Source organism: Plectropomus leopardus, chromosome 19 (assembly GCF_026936395.1).
Source record: "Plectropomus leopardus strain MGB_pleo_1.0 chromosome 19, ASM2693639v1, whole genome shotgun sequence".
NCBI lineage: Eukaryota > Metazoa > Chordata > Actinopteri > Perciformes > Serranidae > Plectropomus > Plectropomus leopardus.
Window position 1 is genome coordinate 18,708,452 of NC_142194.1, and position 21,942 is coordinate 18,730,393.

Sequence of the window (21,942 nt, forward strand, 5' to 3'; positions counted from 1 at the left end):
ATCAGTTTCGAGGTGCTGAGTCAGAGCCTGGATGGAGTGAACCAATAGCAAAGCCTGTTTAAAGAGCTGGAGTTACATCCAAGTAACAACTGTTCCTCTCTCTGGCAGATGGATGCAGGATAATCCCGGTGATTTTCGAGAGCAGAGCAGGACAGTGAGGGTGAATCTCTGAGCCTCAGTGCTTCACACTGGTTGAGGAAAATTGGTGAATCCCCTGCTCTGGTACCATCAAATCAATCTATTTACCTTCTTCATTTCCATGCTCTCTTTAACCCAGTGATCAATACACTGTCTGGAGTGCAGTACAGCATTATGGGTAACATGAGACCACTGCATCCAAAGGTTTAACCATTTAAAACCTGGTTCAAGCTCAGTTTTCTACATTCAGACGTCTCACAAGCTATTTCACTCTGTGAAACCTCAGCAAATTGAGAAATTGACCTTAAAATTTATAAAAACTATGGAAAAATGTCCAGAAAACTCTCTATGTAAACATACACACACACATACATATATATAATCATTATAAACATATAATTAAAATTATGTTACAGAAAAAAATACATAGGCTATACTTTTTTTTTTAATTTATGCACTTTTTTCGGGCATTTTTGGTTTGTTTTTGTCTTTTACTTGCCTTTGTTGTGCTTATTTATTTGAATATTCCTGCCTGTGTTAAGTTGCCAGTTGCCAGTTGCCCTCTCCCCATGTTTTTGAAAGAATTTCAACCAATTTGTTCAGGTTTCAAAGGGTTATTGTTATTGGGAATCATACATGAAGCAGGGGAGAGTTGGCTCTAACAGGACAAATCAGATAAACCAAATCAGGTGCGCAAAAATGTAACATTCAGCTGTAATCATCTATTTTTTTAGCACAACCAAATAACAGATATTAAAACAAAAAAAAATTAGGAATAATGCATTAGCATGAACTGCCATGTATATCTATAATTACTGTAAAGGAATAATCACCTCTAGGTTTTATTATACAGTATTTCCACATACATTATTTTTAAAGATACAGTTTTAGTTTACAACACGGAACAAAACATTGACAAGAAATGAATGAAAAATGACAAAAACAGTAAAAACCCATACATTTAATAATTAGTCTATCGAAGAACTCCACTCAGTGAAAAAGTATCAGCCAAAGTAATACCTTTCAATGATCTAACACAGCAATATTTTTCAATCTTGAACCTTAATTTTGGGGCTAGATAGATACATTACAACATCTACTAATAAAAGTAAAATAAATTGCTCATGTACAGTGAAGTGTCATTGTTTTGTTATCCATTAAACGTCTTTTGTTTCAATTGTTCTTTTGTTTATTGATCACTTAACATATCTTCAGTTTGCTGCACTACAAAATAAAGCATGTCCACCTTTAAATGAGATTTACTGAGATACAGGTGATGGCTCCGCAAGACTAACGTTCTCATTTTTTGAGTAGTTTTTGCTCTTGTCATTTGTTACATACTACCACCACACAACAGCCTCAGCTCTGTATTTTTTTTGGTCCTTGCCACAGCAACAGAGAGCAGAGGTTGTCATGTTTGGGGTTCTTATTTACTGACAGCAAAGTGCTTTTCCCGATGTTTACACTTAGAGCCTGAAATTGCCTGAAAAACAAAATTAACATGATAGAATAACATCCATGAAGCATATATTACAAACAAACAAAATTCTGAAGTTGGATTTAAAAGAAAACTGTCACTGACCCCCATATAGGTGTCTCTAAACTACTCTTGGAAATTACATTCCTTCTAGTCCTGTACGAGGCATTTTTATTCCCCAGCTTGTCAGCAGGCAGACAGGTTCTGACCTAGTACATTTAACATTTTTGCAGGTGGGAATCAAAATGTTGCATCTAAAAATATGAGCATGGGGTGTTTAGACTTCACAGAAAGCTGTGTGCAGCAATATTTGCAGGTGTTCAATTATTTTCTCAGTAAACCAATACTACAGAGCAAAATATTTTGTTGTATTGGCACAAGAAACATGCTTTTTCTTAAAAGTGTGCACATTAAGGACAAAATTAACATTGATTTTAGGGGGGAAAAAAATCGTTCATAACATTGTATGAAAACCTTACAGCTCCTGTTTTAGTGATATTATTTTTTAACCTCAGTGGAGGGGCAAACTCACTTTGTTTGTGGAAATTCTACAACTATTTATGAAACTTTCTAAAGACCAATTCATCAAATTCAATAGGTTTTCACCCAACAACAGAAATGTGCTTATGACCAATGTATGCTTTAATATTTGTCATGATTCAAATTAGGGCTGTCAGTGTTAATGTGTAATAGACGTGTTAATTTTTTTAATTGCGGTAATCAACGTTCCCGTCATTAAGAGGCTGTGCGAGGCTGAGTTTTAAAGCTACATTATGATAGCGGTATCATGAAATTAGACCTACAGAATTCAATAGTACTAACCACATCATGCTTACTTTTCAGTAAGAGGGTGAAATACGCTCCAAATTAAGGCTAAATTTTGGCGTTTGAAAAACAGCATGGCCATTTCACAGGGGTCACTTGACCTTTGACCTCAAGATATCTGACTTAAAATGGGTCCTATTGGTACCCATGAGTCTGATGCCCACTTTATTCTAGTCACAAGCAGTTTCTTGCTGTCACTTCATTCCTAATCAAAATAATTCTTCCTGCCAATATGGACTCCATAACGGTTTTGAAATGCAGAATAATAAAACTGAAAACGTGGTTAAAAAATGTGATTTTTCATGATTAACTACCAAAATTATGCGATTACTGGCGAACAACAAAATTAATTGTTTGACAGCCCTAATTCAAATATAAGTAAGAGGCATACAAATGAAATCCTGTCAGATAATATAGAATTTTCTACAATCATTACAGTGAATAAACATCAAAGAAAGCCACACCAGGCCTAAAACACAACCTTCCTCCAAGAGAGATTGCGGGGAGGCTGATCAGTCCTAAAACACTCTTACTTGTCCGTCACACAAGGTACACAATTGCACACACAAACACACATTTTACATTTACTAATGTCTTCACCTCCACTGTGGAGTCTCTTTGAATTCAGTTCAGTTATGATAATACAGTCAGACTTGCTGAAAGTGGTCCCCTCCCGGATTCGATAGTATATCCACACTTTCAAAGTTCTTCATGCCATCAGGTGAAACTCCACTACAGTGTTTCTGCCTGTGTGCAGAAGATCTGCTGGTTTTATGTTAATTCTCGGTCCCCCTCTCCTCCATAAAGGTAATTATTGGTTCCTGCTGGCTGGACATACTCCTCAGTTTTGTCCCAGTCTGACACCCAGCCTCCTCCTCCTCCTCCCATGCCCCCGGCTCCGTTGGGATCAGCTCCTTGGTTCATGGCCCCATAGCCTCCCCCGCCACTTGTGCGATACAGCTCCTCCGTCTCATTTGCAAGCTCATCCTCATCCAGGATGCCGCATTTCTCGTCACTCAGCGTCTCCGGCTCTGCCCAAGCTTGCTTCTCTCCAGATGCAAAGAGGCCTGTGGTGCAGAGACATGACCGGTAACATACAGAGTTTTTGTGTACTAATCAGACTCATGAAGACCAATCTTTTAGAAGATTATATGAAGAACAACTCACAGATTGTTACATACTTGAACACCCTAATGCTTAAGAAGAATGAGAGGAAATGAGGGAAATATACACACCATAGAATATAACACCTCCATAATGAACAAGTGAGGCAATAAGAAACACCCCCTGCCACTCCTCTCGCGTCTATCAAAGGAGGTAAAAGAAAGAGAAAGAGGAAGAGAGATTATCAGCATGAAAAAAAGATGTGGGCTTTTTATTTTAGTTGAACACATTCAATTAAATCAGTTTAACCCCCTAATACCTGAGCAAATTGGCTTAATTTCATTTTAAAACACAGAAAGAAGTTACAAATTAAGAGCTACAAGAAATTTCCTGAAATGAGAAATTAAAGCAGTTTGCTCAGGTTTCAAAGGTTAAAATGTATGTAAATGGCATCTGAACTTAGCACAAAAAAGCATAGTTGATCCAGGTTTCAAAGGGTTAAAGAGAAGCTTGCACGTGTATTTTGTTTTATATATGTGCTTTATGTGCTCTGAATACATTACACTTTGGTCCATAAAACCTGATGCTCAAACTAGGGCTGCACAATTAATCAAAATACTATCAAAATTGCAGTATGACCAAGTACACCATCCAGATAACAGGGGCAGCATTTTTTTTGATAAAGGTAAAATGTGTCATAACATACAGTACAACTGTAAATGAATCATAGTGGTACTACAGAGATTCCCTGCCCTACAAATCATATTCCAAAATTTTGGGAACATGCTTGTTTTGTACAGACCCTAGCAAAAATGACATCATCATCATTTATTTTTATAACGAAAATGACATGCAAACATTAACATTCTCACAAAATTACAACTCATATTGAAATAGCAATATCTGCCCAAAAAAATCACAATATGATTTTTTTGTGGTTTTTTTTTGGTCCTATGATGCAGCCCTAGCTCAAACAGTTTGCTTAAGATCCAGAATGTCTTGTGGCTGTAACTGCTGGACGACTCTTTATTTCGACTGGACGAAATAAATATTTTATCAGTCCCTCCTTAAAGTGAATGAATATCTCCTCGTATGATTAGTGGACATACAAAATAGTCAAATCGAAAGTCAGTCTACAGAAGTGAAACGTCTGCTGCTGATTTAAGAAAAAATTTTCCATGACCACACTCAGCAGACTGCACTAGAGGAAATGCAACGTGAAATAACCCACAGTACTAATAAAAACACACCATTATACAACAAAATAGGAACAGAAATGTGTTTTAGGGTGTATTTTACAAATTAAGTTCTCACCTTGTGCTTCGTCATGGCACCAACTATAAGTGGGCAAACCATACCAGACAGCGTGCCCACACCGTTGGAGATACCCATGAGGATACTAGCATAGCGCGGTGCAATGTCCAGGTGATTGACATTGAAACCTTATGAGGAAGAATGAATACTATGTTAGCACATACATAATGGGGATTAGCTTTATATTCATTAGCTCTACAAAAAAAGACTCATACAGAAGTAATCCCTCTCAATCATCACTTATGACCCACTAGAAGTGTGTGGTGATGTGTTTATCTGCAAACACTCTGTCCTCTGCCTTTATTTTCTGATTTTTGTCTTATTTTCTGTGTTTGGGGTGGAAATGTACCCCCAAAGCTTAGGTTAGGTCAGGGCTTTATAAAAAGTTAGCAACCCTTCACCAGACCATTCATACCAGCATACATTCAAGAAACACAGTGCCGAAAAACAAACAAACAAACAAACAAAGCTAAACACCAAACTAGAGTAAATCTGCATTTGGCTTTCACTTACAATTTCACTGCCTTTATGTTTACAAACAGTAACTGACAATCCTGCAAGGCATACCTTTCACCCTGTAAAACCTTGGTTTGATTTCTTTCAAAAACATGAAAAGAAGGCAATGAGCAACTTGACAAGAAATGCAGGAAATTAATGAAAAGTTACAAGAGAAATCACTGAAATTGTGAAGAAAAAAAAAGTAAATGAACACAAATGAAATTACCTGTAAAAAGTTCTAAATTAAAGTAAATATAATAAAAAATAAATTCTGTAACCCAATTTTTAATATATAATTATGATAATTCTATATTCAGTTATCTTGATTTTTTTTTTATCTCTTGTCAGCTTATTATAGTTATAAATAGTTTGAGAATTTTCTAATTATTTTTTTCGCTCTCTATTTATTAGCTGTTTTTCAGGTCTTTTTCATGTCAACTTTTACTAATTTTTCATGTCAAGTTGCTAATTGCCCCCCATCCCCTCATGTTTTAGAAAGAAATCAAACTAATTTGTATAACAACAATAATAATAACAATGTTTAAAAGTTTGTGAAGGCACAAGACAAGTTATACAGATGCAGGTTTCAAAGGCTTACATTTTGAGGACATTAGAGTTAAAAGAGCCTGTTGATCTACCCTATAAAGGCGTATTGATGTCCATACTGATGCAACAGAACATGCACTGAACAGTTATTTTTAATAAAAGGTTTCACCTGAAATGGCAAAGCCAGAGAACCCCACAGCCATTACCAGGAATGAAATCGCGACACCTTTTGTATGAGAGTATCCCACCACCAGCAGCAGGGTCGCCTCCATGCCAAACCCTGATGTGGACGAGCGTAATTGAACAGAAACAAAGAAAGAGTTTAATGTGTTGATGGAAAACATTAAGTCTCGATGCAAGATGCTTATTTAAGTCAACTTCAGGTCATTTTTTCACCACAATATTTTCTGCTCCCTTTGCATAAAAAGCTGTTCACTGAGCAGTAGCCTAAAGTTTCCCCTGTACTAACAGCTTCCCACAAAGTGATATGTACCCAGCATGCTTCTCCATTTCACTTTGCTATCGATTTCTCTCTGTAGTTCAAAATAGCCGACAGAGGCAGGGCTTCTGCTTTATAGTGAGTCATCATTTCCCTTATGAAGCAAATGTTTTCTCACCAGAGCTGACTGAAAACTCCATAATTAGCCAATAAAGTACTGTACAGTTTCTCAAACTGAAGCAGACATCAGACTAAAAATAGTGCGCTTAAAAAAAGCATTCCAATTATATCCAGAGAAAAGCTGAAAAATTGCATTTTATTTCAGATTTTAAGTACATATTAATATGGCTACAGTTCTGATGTATTGGGAAAAAAAGACCTGCTATTATGAGCACAGAAAGTCTGCTACATTTTTTCTTGCCTATTATATGAATTGCCTTTTCTGCTATTCTAATTTTGCCTTCCTGTCATTTTCTTACCTCCACAGTTCATAAGTTTCCTGACATTTGTGGTGGTCATGATTTGATTGGTGCGCAGATAATCAGCGATCTGGCCCCCGATGGGCACAATAATAGTCATGACAAGGTGGGGAAGTGCGGAAACGATGCCCACCTGGAAGAGAGAGAAAATTAAATATTTTTATGTAACAGATATGAGATCTTTGGGGATAGACTATAGTCACTGGAATAAATATGGAAATCTGTCTTCATAAAGCTTGACTCAAAAGTGTTGTGTTATTGTAAATGTGTAAAACTTTTGTCTGGTATAATACGCCGCACATTGCCGCATCTTGTTTCTGTTACCTTGCTGATCTCAAACCCAAACACTTCCTCAAAGTATGCAGGCTGGCTGATGAGAAGCAAGTAGAAAGTCCAGCTCCTACAGAAATTAGCCACGATGATGGCGTATACTGGCATTGATGTAAAGAAAGCCCTCCATGGTGTGTTGAATTTCTGGAACAGAGAAAATCGTGTTACTTTTTTCAACAATTTTATAGTAAAATTCTACAGCCTCTGACTTGTAGACTTGACTTGTCTTCTTTTAATCACTTCTCATAACGTATTTTTTACAGACTTTAATGTGATGAAAGCTTTTATTTCTATTTTATTTCTTTTATTTCTTTTTATTTTTTTTTACTTTTTTAATTTATGTTTTATCTATTTTATTTTATTTGTTTTTTTCTGTTCGGTTTGATTGATTTTATTGTTTCTGTTATTGTTATTTTTGTTGTATTTCTTTGTATTATTTTCTATTGACATTATGCATCCTGCATCTTGCATTATTTGTCCTCTGGTTTTAATTTTATCCTCATTCTACCCTCGCTTGTGTTCAGTCTCTGTTGTTGTATGCCTAGTGAGGTGATAAGTTGCCTATTTATCCCATTTCTTCTTTGCTTTGATTGTCAAAACACTTTGTAAACTCTTTTTTAAAGTAGCTATATAGACATATTTATTATAATTATCATAATAATAATAATAATAATAATAATAATAATAATAATAATAATAATAATACTTATTATTATTGTTGTTGTTGTTGTTGTTGTTATTATTATTGTTATTAGTATTAGTATTAATAGTATTAATATTATTATTATTCATAACATAAATGTATAGCTGATTACCTAGATATATAAAGACCAGTTTTTCCTATTTGAGTTTTTTTTTTTCAAATAATACATCAGAGACCAGGACATTATGATCAAAAAGAGACTTAATGTTTAGTTTTGTTTGAATGTAGGAATGCATTTATTTTATTTTTTCTATTATTATTATTATTACAATTATTATTATCTCTTTTTTTCACTTCCTTATTTATTTATTACTTGTTTTTTCTCTCTCTCAATTTATTTATTTTGGGTAACCAATTAACAAATCTATTCATATAATAATTTTGGGACGTCCACACCCTAATCCCCCCTGCTATGTCATACCATATAAGCTTGGACTCCTAATACCACATTTCATATAAGTCATCCTTAGTCATATTAGTTATCCTCATTTATCCTGTTTTTGGTGTTTTGTCCTCAGTGTTATGTATTCTTGTTCAGTACCGCCACTGTTCATGTATGTTATTGCACTTTATCACCAATAACAGACAGAGCAAGCCTTAATATCAGTCAATGTGATGTGATGCAGAAATCTACTGCATGTACTGACCGTTACTGTATGTTGGGCCGACTCGCCAATGCTTTCTTCAATATATTTTCTCTCCTCCTCGGTGATGGTGGGATGGGCTGCTGGACTTTCATAAGACACCAGGATCCAGAAGCAATACCACATGACACCAAAAGTTCCTGTAAGGAAGGCAGGCAGGGAAAAGAGATGGAGTGATGCAAGTGTCAAAAATGGAAAGAAAGGTAAAAAACCTTGACTGGAGCTGCAGCCTTTGTACGGACTGGAATTGAATGTTGAATTCATACATGACAGTTGTCTTTTTTTTGGTTCTCATATTTATGGTGCTGGCCTTTCTTGTTTTTGTTTTTTTTCCTTTCAGTTTCAGTATGTGTCAGCATCTAGTTTGTTGTGCATAGAGACCAATGTGTCTACACTACCACTGAAATCCTTTGTTTTTATATTTACTGTTGTTACTAACCAACTGTAGGATCCCAGGTATCCCAGCATGCTTTGTGCAGCAAATCAGTCGCTTCCAACACACAATTAATGGAAGCAAATTTCTGCTCATGCATAGTTGCATATAGTAAGCATGCACACATACAGTGACAGGGCTAACTGTAAGCATTACACAGCAGTACACAACAACAGTAACTCAAAGTTATGAGTGGGTTTAATGTCAGAGTCTACACTTTTCAGTGTCGATGTGAATTTGTTGGGATTGTTTAAGGGCTCTGTGTCTGATGTTAGCTGTTGTGTTAGCTTGAGCTAACCGGGCAGATGTTGAAGTGACTGGAGGACAGCGGCTCCAGAGACACCAACAACAACAGAAAGGTGGCTGAACTGGTGAGGAGTCAGCGCTGTCTGGGATCTGACGCCCAGCACCAAAAGGATTGTAAGTATAATTTGTTTGAAGATGTATCAATACTACTTGGTACTGAGTTATTTTGGTACTTTAAAGATATCAGGTACTGATACCTTTAACAAAGATACTGTGTTGTTTTTTAAGTTAGAGTTTTTCTGAAAAAAAAAAGCAGCTCTAGAGTAAGGTCTCTCTGATCTCCAGCCTAAAGTTTAAGGGTCTCTTACCGTACACGTAAAAGACTGATGACCATCCTGAGTACTGGACTAGAATTCCAGCTAATGGCATGGCAATCACAGCACCAGCATACGAACCTACAAAGAAAGAGAGATTTTGTTTAGGGCTGTAATTATCATATTATCTCAGTTAATATGCCTCTTTTTTTGTCACTTAACTGTTTAGTCTATAACATGGGGGGAAAAAAGCTTGAATGAAAAATCACATCCTCAAATTTCCTGTTATTTGATAAACAAAAACAAATATGTTTCATTAACTGTTGTACAGGACAAAACAGCAGCACAGACTGTGAAGCCACTAGTTTGTTTGTGGATTTTTATTTTTAAACTTTTTTTTTAAAATTGTATTTCTATTGTATTTTTTGTCTGTTTTGACTATTGTGTGTTTTTATGTAGTATGCTATGGGCCTTTTTCTGTGTCATTACTAAAGTTATTATTATTATTATTATTATTATTATTATTATTATTTGAGAAGCTGGAACCAACAAATGTTTGGCATTTTTGCTTGGGAAAAAAAATGTTTGTTTATTTTTCTGTAAATGAGTTACGTTATTAATCAACTAATTGTTTTAGCTTTAATTGTGGCTGAATTAAGATGACAATAAATATCTTAATAATCTCAATAATCTTAAAATAATAACAAACATCCATTGTGAAAACACAGAGAGAAATAGCTACACTGATAATGGACTCACCACAAAAGGCTGTTGTGGCCAGGCGACTTCTTTCAAGAGGTGGTGCCCATTTTGCCCAAATTCCATGACAGGCCGGATATGAAACCCCCTGCAGGGCAGGAGAGAAAGATAAATTGCCAAAATAAAATGTAAATAGAAATCTTTCTTTTTTTCCGTTTCTTGTGTTTATGAGCAAGCTATAGAGACAAGCACCTCCACAAGTCCTTGAAATATTCTGACAATGATAACACAACCAAAGTGCATTCGTGCTGCTGAAGGGATGAGCATATTCAAGCAGGACGTGGCCACTATAGCAAAGCCAAACACTCTGGAGGAGGAAAGACAAGAGACAGAAAGAGGCACTCAGTATGTATACAAGAATTTGCAATTATCCTTTGCAGACCATAAATAATGGATAAACAGACCTGTTTGCTGCAAACTTTTGACAGATAAACCCTCCCGGGATTTGGGTTACTATGTATCCCCAGAAGAAGGAGCCGTGGATCATTCCCACTGTTTCTGGATCCCAGTCAAACTGAGCTTTCTGTTGGGAAGCACACGGAGGCAAACAATTAGCAATTTTAGCATATACATGAATTTCAGTTTGAAGTATGAAGGGAAGAGTCTGAATAGAAATATACTGAGGTTATATTTCATATACCAGAACACAACAGCTGAAAGTAACAAGAGAACTGATGTGATCGATTACTGGTCCCCCTGGGGCAGATGCTCGACTGACTTATCAGCAATATTCCTTCACATCACTCAGCTGTGTCAAACCTTTAACTCTGATGACTGACCACACTGTCGATGACATTGACTGACAGACTCCAACCCTTTAAAACCTTAACAAATGGGCTTTATTTCTTTCTAAAATATGGGAAGATGGCAGTGAGCAACCCAAAATAAAACCATCTCAAAATTAGCGAGAAATTATTAAAAAGTACAAGAAAATGACCCGAAAAGTTGTGCGGAAAAAAGAGAAAAAGGGAAATGACCTAAAAAATGTTCTTTGAAATTCTAATAATGTTGTAACATAATTTTAAACTGTAGCATAATTTTTTAAAAATTTGTTATGAAAATTTCCTTAGCTTGTTTTTCCCAAACGTTTTTGCCCAGCTTTTAAAGAATAACTTTCTAAATCTACCAATTTCTTGCAATTTGTTGACAATTTCTTACCAAGTTGCTTGTTGCCTTTTTTCCCCATGTCTTTTTAAGAAACTGGACCAATGTGCTGAGGGCTCGAAGGTTTGAATACTTGTTAAAAGCATCTGAAAGCAGCTCAAGAAAAGAGATGCTGCTCTAGAATTTTAAAGGGTTAAAACAGGAAAGGACCTTTCCCGTGCAAATCTGGAAGCGCAGTATTTCTCTAAAATGTCATTATATGCTGTAGAATTAAGATTTCCCATAACTGGAATTAGGGGGTCTAACCCAAACCCATAAAACAGCCCAACCATTCAAAAGTCATATAGAGAAATCCACATACTTTTGGCCACATGGTGTGTGTTCACCTAACACCTAGAGACACTGCAAATTATTTTTGCATTGCTGTCGTGGACTTTCCACTCACCACTATAACCTCCTTGTTATCTCTGAAGATGGTGTGGCTGTTGACCATGCTAACGATGGCCACACCCAAGTTACATCGGATACCAAAGGAGATGCAGAAGCCGATGCCAGAGAGGATGGCGATGATGTAGCGCCTGGGCAGGCCAAAGCACGTGCAGTCCACCACTGGCATTTCCTTCTCCTCCACAAGCTCCGGCCGGCCCTCCGCCGACAGCTCGATGGTCTCGCCATTTTCTTGTTTCTTCTCAAGAGCTCTGTGAGGAGGCGATTAGGAAAACTAAGTTAAAAGTTAGTCGGTCCTGCACTAGAAATATACTTTTTCTAAATTGTGTAAAAGGATGTGTTAGTGAACCTGTTTTCTTGAAAAATAGGTTTTAAAAAAATGTAAAAGATTTACAAGGTTTTAATCGATTTGATTGACATTTTGATAATCAGTAATAAGTTTTGCCATATTACATCACAGTTTGCACAGGAAATCTAAACATTAACATACATGGCTACAAACAACAAACGCATTATAACTCAACATTATCAACCAATAGAATCTAAATCTGCCCTTCTTGCCATAATAATTTCCTTCGGTTTCCATATTTTAAAAAAGTCCTGATTCTTACATCTTATGTTTTAGTAGACTTTATCTAACTGGACTGTAGCTTGAAAATTCTTTTTTTTTTCTTTTTGTTTGCTCTTTTTTTTCTCTTCCTTTTAAAAATGTGTTTATTTTGTGTCTTATTAACGGCTGTTAAGTTGTTCTTTGTTTTTCTCTTTTAATTACTCGTGCTATGGGTTACAGGTTGGTTGTGGACGGTAGGGCTGAAGTGGGTAGAGGAAAGTGGGCATAATTATACATTGAACTGTCATCTGACTATCTCTGAAACTATTTAAAACACTCACAGAAAAACAACTAAATAAAAAATAGAAAAGTTGGTTTTAATAGCGAAACTTTGATAAAGCCAGTATCTTTGTATATCTATTCTGTGTTATGGTTTGTCGATTGATCGGATCATCTGTCAGTTGAAACTACAGACTGCGTGTAAAAATGGAAAACATGTCTCCACTTTGTCCTGCTGTACAAAAATAAATCCAAAATGTCCCAGATAAAGCTGCTGCCATCTCGTGGTGGTGCAGCCATGGTATCAAGTTACTACCCGAACACTTGTTCGGCCTTATCATCATTTTTAAGTTGTAACAACTTCCAAAAATTAAGTAAATAGAACTAAATTTTAGGTAAACCTAACATTTAGAGTAAAAGTAAACATAAATTGAGACTTATAATTATATCTACTTACATTTTCTAAGGCAATCTGTTTCCTACATTTTTTAAAAGTAAAATCAACTTGTCTGATTTTGCAGAACAAGGTTTTCCACAGTCTGGTTGCTGCAGTGAAAACTGATCTTGTTCTGAATGGGCTTGCAAACTGACAGCTTGGCTTGATAAAAGATGTTCAGTTCTCACTGTCAATTTCACTGGTAACTACAGCATCTCAACAAGAGACAGACAGCACAGTTATCTGTCAGCTCATCGCCACTGGAGCTCGCTTACATAACTTTGACTTTTCCTGTCTTCTCAAGGTGTTAATGTATTGGCTGTTTTCCTATTGCAGGCATTCATCTCCTGACAGAACTGGCAGACAGTGAGAAATAAAACAAAAAAAAAACTTGTCTCAGTCTGGTACATGTACACTCCTCCTCTCCTTCCAAACAAGGTTAACTGCTCTGCTCTTTTTTTGCTCTTGTCTATAATCTCTGCTCACATGGCTTACTGAGGAAACCCCGAGAAACTGTGACCTCTGCCAGCCACCGGTCTACCGGGCATCAAATATGTATCTAAACGCAGCAGATCATCTATTAAACATGTGCAATGCTGAGTTCTCAGATCAGACTCGGGCACTGCAGGTCCTGATGATGGAGCACAGAGCCTCTATTACATCACTGTGTTATTATTTATACATATTTAGGTTTTCATACATTTAAATGTTGCCTTTGACTGGTAAATGTAGCCTAAAACCAACATTGAAACACAGTAAGCTATTGGAGAGTACACACTTTTGGCCAAAATACAACATACATTAGTGCAAAGCATGAATGATGCTTGGATTCGGGGTGTGTGTGTGTAGACTGCTTTATTTGACAGCTGCTTGAACAGGACAGAGGGAGATAAAATGGGACTGGGATACTGGGCTGGAACTGAATGTTATTTAAGTGTATTATGATTCTTAGCTGATTGAGCCACTGGGGTGCACCGTTAATAAAAGTGGGCCCCGGTGAACATTCATCATGGTTTGGTTGAAAAACGCTGACTGGAAGTATTGACTGGATATTGTGGGCGAGACTTACATCATATTATATGGAAACTTACAAACATTTATCAGTTCTTTAGGGACAAAAGCAATAAAATTAACTAAGTACATTGGCTCGGAATTCTTCAAAAAAAAAAAAACATGAAAAGAGAGCAACAAGCAGCTTAAAAGAAATGGCCCAAAAAATGAGCAAGAAATTAGTAAAAGTGACAAGAAAGTTACTTTACAATAAGCACAAAAAAAGAAAACAACCTCAATGAAGCGCTAATATATATAGTCTTTTTAGGTAACATATCTTTGAATATATAATTAGTGGAATTATAAATATAGTTTTCTGGACATTTTTCTCGAGTTTAAAAAAAACACCAAATCTATCTAATGATCCCCCACTGCTAATTTTCACATAATTTCTTTGTCACTTTTTTCCAGCTGAATTTAGTGCATCTCCTACAAGCAAAATTTAAATAAAATTGTATCAATATTATTACCAAAAAAGATATCAAAAGAACATTGCTTTCATATTCAACTTGTGTTAGAGTCCTGCTCATTAACATTTTGCATCATAACAATCCTAAAAACAACCACACCAACAGTGTGAGTATTTCATGTTTTACTAGAAGACTGGAGGTGTGTGTGTGTGTCGCCCAGGGCCCCATTGAAACTGCACACTCACTGAACACAGGCTGCGGTTGAAATCTTTTTTTTTTTTTGCTAGGGAAGGTTCCTAACTGGGTGAAATAACCTGTTTATAAGCGGCAGCCGTCATAAGAGCTATTTGAATTCTCTCAATCAGTTATACTCAACTTACAGCCTGCGGGCTCAATCTGGCCTGTGATAGGGTGCTGGGTGCCCCCCTAACCATTTTCTCATTCCCAATGAAAATCAATTGATTCACATTGGGATTTTTTTGTAATTTGAATGTAAATAAGGTACCAGAGTGCATAAAAAGCATCAAAATAAAGCTTGTTTACCTAAAAAGTGCCAGGGGAGGACCAACACTTCCTTTCTTGTTTCCTTTAACATCATTTATGAAAGGAAAGGAGATAATGCCACCCTACAATTCCTGGTGGAATCAACATTTATAGCAACGCAACATTCGGCTGATCACAAAACCAAACAAAATGCAAACCCCAAAAAACATTTTCATACAGTTATACTTATTAGGATTCATATCAATAAATATGAATGGACAGGAGGGTGAGCATGAGCAACTATTCTCAGTGTGACAAGTATTTTGTTGAACTTCTGTGGCTTATGTTCCTTTTTTTCTTCCAGCCATGATAATGAAATAATACTTTTCACCAGGGTGTCCACATTCGTATGGCCAGCATGAAACAGCACAGTAAGAACTCATGGGGCATAGTATCGAAGATGGTCTTTCGGTAGACCATCTTCAGAACATTGTAGTTTCACCACGACAGACCAACACCTGCCATCGTATAATTACGTAGCTTATAGTGTAAGTGCACTTAGGTTCTCTTAACACCACAGTTATCTTTTCCTAAATCCTTATGAACTCTCCTTCACATCTGTCCTTGACCTCGCGGCATTTTCCATCAAAGTCAAGGAGAAGTGATTAGAAAAAGACATAAGATGTGATTTTTTTTGACTGTCTGACCTCAGCTTTTAGATTAATTAAAGTACCGTTAGACAGTGGAGTAAAGATTGTTCAAAGGCCTCACCACAGGAGATACAGTATTTTACTGTGTTGGGTAAATACAATATTTTCATAGTGTGCATTGAGCATAGCTCAAAGGTCAACTGAAAGTAAGAGTTGTTGTGTTTTCATTACTTTAAAATGAGCTGTTTATATCTACAAATGGAGCGGGTCCTCTTCCACCAAGTCTGCCATGTTGTTTCTACACAGCACAGCATGTTAAGCATGCTTAACATGTTAGCAAGTTTCACTTCTGCAATCTTATTACAAGATGCCACTAAATCCTACAAGCTAGACCTTTAAACTGTTGCAGTGTGGCTTACAGTGAACTCAGAAACTCCTGTTACCTTATTTTCCTTAATATTTAATTATCTCATGTATTTATTTTTGAGGTTATAGATTTCTTGCCCTCGTTGGAGTCACAGAGAGACTGCAGACAATAGCCAGGTTTCCATTAACTCTCAAATTGTGCAAATGGAAACACGTCAGCTTTGACAAAACTCTGATTTGTCGCAAAAATGTTTTTACGCTCACATGAGGTTTTGAAGTTTTTAATCCACAATTCCTCTATGAAATCGTGGACTATCACCTCCCTGCAACAGAAATCAAACCTGCTAATGCTTTAAACATCCATCGCCATGCTTCTCAGAATGTTATCATGAGAGGAGAAGTCGAATAACATCACTCATTGGAAATACAGTCATCTCGCAGTTGTGTTTTTATCAATATTTTAACAATATAGCTTAAGTTTGGTGCAAATCTGTAATGGAAACCTGCCTAGTGCAAATTATAACCACTGAGTCAGAATCTCTTATTGATACAAAAACATCCTTATATGGTGTATGGCAGAACGTCAGGATCAATAATAAAACTTTCGATACAAGCCTAACTCTTTTTTTTAATATCCCACACATATAGCCCTTTCAAACTATATCAGAATGAAGGCTTAATTTCTTAGCTGTTTGTGTGCGACCCCTATCTGAAACCAGAATGTCACAGCTCTATCAAATCATCAAGGATGAGGACAATCACAGTTCTGAAATACCAGGGACAGAAAAGCACCGGCTGATCTTTGTACAGCCATTATTGCAGCTCTGTCTGCACTTCCCGTGAAGACTTAAATATGACATGGATACTAAAATATTAAATGACAAAAAGACCGGAATACCAACAAACCTTTTCAGAGCAGTCAACAAACTCCAACAACAGTAAGCAGGCTGGTAAATGACAGCTACACAATTATAAAACATGCATTGCTCGATTAGTTACTGTAAGCAGAGGTTCTAACAGTCTCCGACACTGATCAAGTATTAATGGTTCTCTCTCTTGAATTATTAATATCTCTGGCTCTCTCTGACTATTTTTGTCTGGGCGGGCTTCTGTCTTCATTCTTCCTGTCTCCTCTTCATCTTTAACCCTGCCTTTTATCCTCAACTCCCCGGACTCACGCACAGTCTCGCACACAATTCGCAACATTTCCTTCTTCTTCAACACCAATTTATTTCCCTGTGTCAAGAAGATGTCCACCTGGACTTTTTATTCTCTGCAATACAATAGCCACAATATATGTATATGCCTGTTTTTCCATACTTTTTTGTCTACCATCTATGTAGCTGTATCTGCTGCAGTGACTTTTCATGACTGACCTGAGTTAAAGAAAATCCGCTGTAATCCTCACAAGCTACCTGACATTCTCTCTGCTGCACTCATCACAGCATGAGGACAAGTCTGGGTGCTTTTGTGAACCAATAAAACCCAGTGAGAAAAAAGTGCTGTGTTTTGAATCTTGACGTTTTTGTAAGAAAGCTGAACTCACTCATGCTATTCTGCTAATCGAGCATTCCTATTTCTCTCTCCAGGTTAATCTCTTAATTCATACGTCAAGGACAAATGTCAGGGCCGTTCAGCAGCTTGGTTCACAGTCGAGTCAACAGCTTGGAATCATTGATTGGATAAGAGAGAGTCAAATAACTGGTGCAGATTGTTTGAAAGGTTGAAAAGCTACTTGTGACACTACTACGAAGGACCTGCTGAACTTTAATTGTTAGGAGATCAACTCTGTACTCTTAGAAGCCCTTTGGTCACACAAAATTAAATTGAATTGAAAGAATCTGATCTGTAGGCCCACCAAGAAATTATTTATAGACGTACTTAGACATTTAACTTTAAAACAAGAACAAGATGAAGATGAACTGAAAAGCCTGTATCTATTAATGAATATCAACAGATTTATTAGAACTCCAACGATAAATCGATTATTTATTATTCAGTGGGTGACTATTCTGATAGTCCTTCAATGATTTTAAGTCATTTTTTATGTAAGAAAATCCAAACATTCTCTTGTTTAAGGTTCCCAAGTGTAAAATTGTGCTGATTTTCCTTATATAATATGGAGGTTTGGCATGCTTGTTGTCTGAGTCAAGGCATTTTTATGACATCAGCTTGGGAATTAGACAGATTATGATGGCTATTTTCTATTGTTTTCTGATGTTTTAGACAAAACGATTGTTCGTTGCAGCGCTGATATAAATAGCTGCAGGAGGCTGAGGGTGGGTTTACTTCAATGAAACCATGCTTCTGTTTTGTCTCATTTATCTTGACACAAATAATGACTTCAGGTGATTTGAATAAATATTGATTATAGCTTAACAGAGTAGGTAAAAAAAACCCTGCAAAAATAGAGACTGTTTGGTGGTGGAGAACAGGGGAGGCACGTCAAATATTTTTAAGCACTGGGGAGGAAATTATGTTTTTTTATTTGGCTTAGGGAAGGGACATGCAGCTTTAACCTTTTGAAACCTGGATCGACATTCAGACACCTTTTACAAGTATTTCAATCTTTGAACCCTTAACAAATTCATTTCTTTCAAAAACACAGGGAAAATGGCAATGAGCAGTTTAGCAAGACATGTTCCTCAAATTGCTAGAAATTAGTAAAATTAGAAAATAAATTTTGGAAGCCATGGAAAAAGATCCAGACAACTATATGGATAAGTATCATAATTCTATATTTGAAACTGTTACAGCATTACTATAATTTTTATTTTTTATTACTTTCCTGTTTTTTGTTGTTGTTGGAGGGTATTTTTACTAATTTCAATAAATTTAATAAATTTCATTTTTGAAAGGCTCAAATGGTTATATTTTGTATTGATTTTATATAAGACCACCAGAACCCCAAAAACCAGGACCTGGATTTAGAGGGCATTTTTAATAGTCAGAAACTGTGAAATATGGTTATTTATGGTGAAAAGAGCGTCATGCATTTTTACCCAGTCACTCGAGGTTATAGACCAGAAATATTTGTAGCTCTGGGGAGGGTCATAATATAAAGGGGAAAAAAGCAAAGTCACACCCCAGCCACCTCCTACTCTGATAAGTAAAGTGCAGTCCTTTGAATAGATTCAACCAGAACTAAAAAATAACTCAAAAGAAACCAACAAAATAGAGCTGATTAGAGTATTTAACTAATAGAAACGTGACCAAATAGGAAAAAACGAGCGCTTCTGTGCTGTTGAATAGATACACCTCCGCTCATAACATAAAGAGTCATTACGGCTATGAGTGTCTTTCTCACCGTGCGCCTGTTAAGCATATTGCGTGCGGAAAAGCGCACCGGGGACCGGGCCCATGTGCGTTACGCACGGCAGCAAGGTACCGAGGGAGCACCTGAGAGCACGTGCGCTTAACGGAAATGAAAGCTTACAGGCCGCCGTGGGTCGAGTAGCCTAATCCAGGCTGTGAGAGGGGAGGGGGTGTGCACGATGACGAGCTACCGGGCTACTTAGAGAGAGAGAGAGGGAGAGAGAGAGGGGAGAGATGTCCAAGGTGTACGGCCTGCAGGGATTTACGTGGGCCGACAGCTTGGAGGAGCAGAGGCTATTTCTGGAGAGGATTTAAGTGTTTAGACGCTACATCAAATCCCGAGAGGTAGAAAGGGGCGTCCATCAATACCTGCTCGCGCTCAGATATCCATCACTAGCCAGACCCCTGACTAACCTCTCACACTTGTTTAACAGCCGGGAAGATGTGCCACGCATATTTTCAGCGTCTTATTGCCAATATAATTGGTTTTGAAGTTATGGAAGCTCTCAAGAACTATTTTTTCTTCTTTTTGCGCATGTGCCTATGGGTCTGAAATGCCACATCATGTCAAATATGACATCAAAAAGTTTCCTGTGGTCCATTATCACGAATTTTGCTGCTCTGCTTTGCAAAATCTGAAACTTTTACTGGAATGAGGGTTTATGAAGTTTCTCATGTCTCATAATGACGCACTGTAAAATCTGACAAGGTGATCTTACTTGAAATAATGTTGGAAAGCAATTGCCTTGAAAAAGTAAAGTAAAAATAACTATTCATGAAGATTTATGTGTACTTTATATCTAAGTGTTACGTTTACTTGAAATTAAGCTGTTATTTCATTTTGTGAAGTCACTGTTAAAAAATGACAAGTGAAATCATCTTGTTCTTTCTAAATTTAAGCAACTTCAGTAAACTAAGTTAGTCTGACTTAACTTGGATCATCACACAGAGGATTTTGCAAATGATGAAGTTTGGAGATCTTTGAGTTCTGTTTTGTTGACATGGTTAAGAATAGGCCTAAATACAAATATGATTGACTAGTGTGCAACCGGCAGAATATATTGCACAGTAATCTTGGTTTATTTGAGTTGTTAAAATTTAGAAAGGTTAACTCAGTCAAACTTTTCATTTTTTAGTTGCAATAACCTCACAACATTAAATATAAATAAATTTTAAACACTTAACACTTATATATAATGTAAACATATATTAAGAGTATAGTTATATATTAGTTAGTTAATGGTTATATATACTTTTCAATGCAATCGTTTTCCTATTTCTATTTCTATTCCCTTTTTTTTTTTAAATAAACTTTTTAAAAAACTTTTTTCAATTTTACAGTGCAGGTGAATCAGAACAGGCCACAGATAGCGACCTCAGAGGCCTGTTTTACACAAATTCACTTTCATTGAGTTTGAAAGAATAAACAATATCTGACATACTTTGGTCGAAACACATGGTCGGATAATTATCGACATAAAATTGTGACACAAGCATCCAAAACATTTGGGACAGCACTGCACAAAAGCCTGGAAGAAATGAATCCAGCGATCGATCCAACGCTTCATCTTACACTGATGGAGCAGTTTGGGGCCTAAAATGAAACTTAATTCTGGTTCTTTGTTCCTCGGAAGCAAAGGAGACTCTTTTAGACTCATTTTGGTTTCAGAAATAATATTTGTAACAGGTTTTCCTAAGACACCGCATGACTGCAGTTGCTTTAAAGTGATAAATTATGTATACCAGTTTCTTATGTGACGGATTCAGTAGCCTTTAGAGGGACAGATGTTGTGCCAGGTCATTCAAATCCACTGTAATCCAGGCCTGTGGGCATCTTGATCTTCAAAGGAGCAGTTTGCTTCATTTTAAGACAAATACTCCTTTTTAAAACCAGCATTTAGTAACAATAGACTGTAGCCTAATTTAACTGCAAAAGCTTAACTTTGTTTTTAACATTACAAGACGATTACGCGCGCAACTTTCCAACATTTTCTGGTTGCAATTTGTCCTAGTGAGTTTTTACATACCCGTATATTTTCCCGAGAGTCTTGGCTGCCACGACCTTAAACCTGTCCGGCCGGATCTCCATCCTCACGACTCCAGGATCCGACCAATGTGCAGTCTTTGCGCGCTCCCGATTGAGCGCACAGCCTTCTCCTCTACTCCCTCCGCCCCGTGTTTCTCACTCACACATAAAAAAACACCTTGATTTTACTTGATCGACTCCTTAACCCGCAGTTTCCTGTGTGACTAGATCTGTAGTCAGCGACGCTAAGATTTAATCAGCTTTAATTGCCTTTATATAAAATCAACCGGGCACACATTGTCAGCCCCACTTTGCCAGTTACGTCCAAATGAACTTCTCAGCACTCTTTGGTGTCCCTAAAGGTCCTCAGCGCGCTGGAGGAAACTTTCGACAGGATCCGTGGCCGAACGGTGTCTCTGGCCGTGGTCCTGAATCCAGATTACCGCTGCCTGCCTGCGCGCTAATCTCTGCAAGTGTGTGTAGTGAGTAGAAGGTAGCATGTCACTTCCTTCCCCGCAGCCGGGCGTTTTAAGCACTGACTATCCAAGCAGCGGCTATTCTTGGACTGGCACAAGCC

At 37.0% G+C, this 21,942-nt stretch overlaps 1 protein-coding gene across 1 annotated transcript; it reads right to left on the reverse strand.

The window, feature by feature from the left end:
• Positions 1-950: 950 nt before the first annotated feature.
• LOC121958826 (vesicular glutamate transporter 1-like) lies at positions 951-21,865 on the reverse strand. Its single transcript, XM_042507966.2, has 13 exons — positions 21,367-21,865; positions 11,799-12,051; positions 10,654-10,772; positions 10,442-10,556; positions 10,250-10,337; positions 9,545-9,631; positions 8,501-8,637; positions 7,145-7,294; positions 6,821-6,953; positions 6,072-6,182; positions 4,859-4,986; positions 3,676-3,745; positions 951-3,507 (listed from the first exon to the last, which is right to left on the reverse strand). Exons 1-13 carry the CDS (start codon positions 21,426-21,428, stop codon positions 3,212-3,214), a joined length of 1,749 nt encoding a protein of 582 aa, XP_042363900.1. The 5' UTR covers positions 21,429-21,865; the 3' UTR covers positions 951-3,211.
• Positions 21,866-21,942: the final 77 nt, after the last annotated feature.

Coding starts and splice junctions, on each gene's coding strand:
- LOC121958826 (XM_042507966.2), bottom strand. CDS start 21,428: ATGGAGATCCGGCCGGACAGGTTTAAGGTCGTGGCAGCCAAGACTCTC. Junction 9,632..10,249: donor GGCCACAACAGCCTTTTGTG/GTGAGTCCATTA, acceptor CTTTCTTTGTAG/GTTCGTATGCTGGTGCTGTG. Junction 4,987..6,071: donor CTCTGGCTTTGCCATTTCAG/GTGAAACCTTTT, acceptor CTTCCTCATAAG/GTTTCAATGTCAATCACCTG.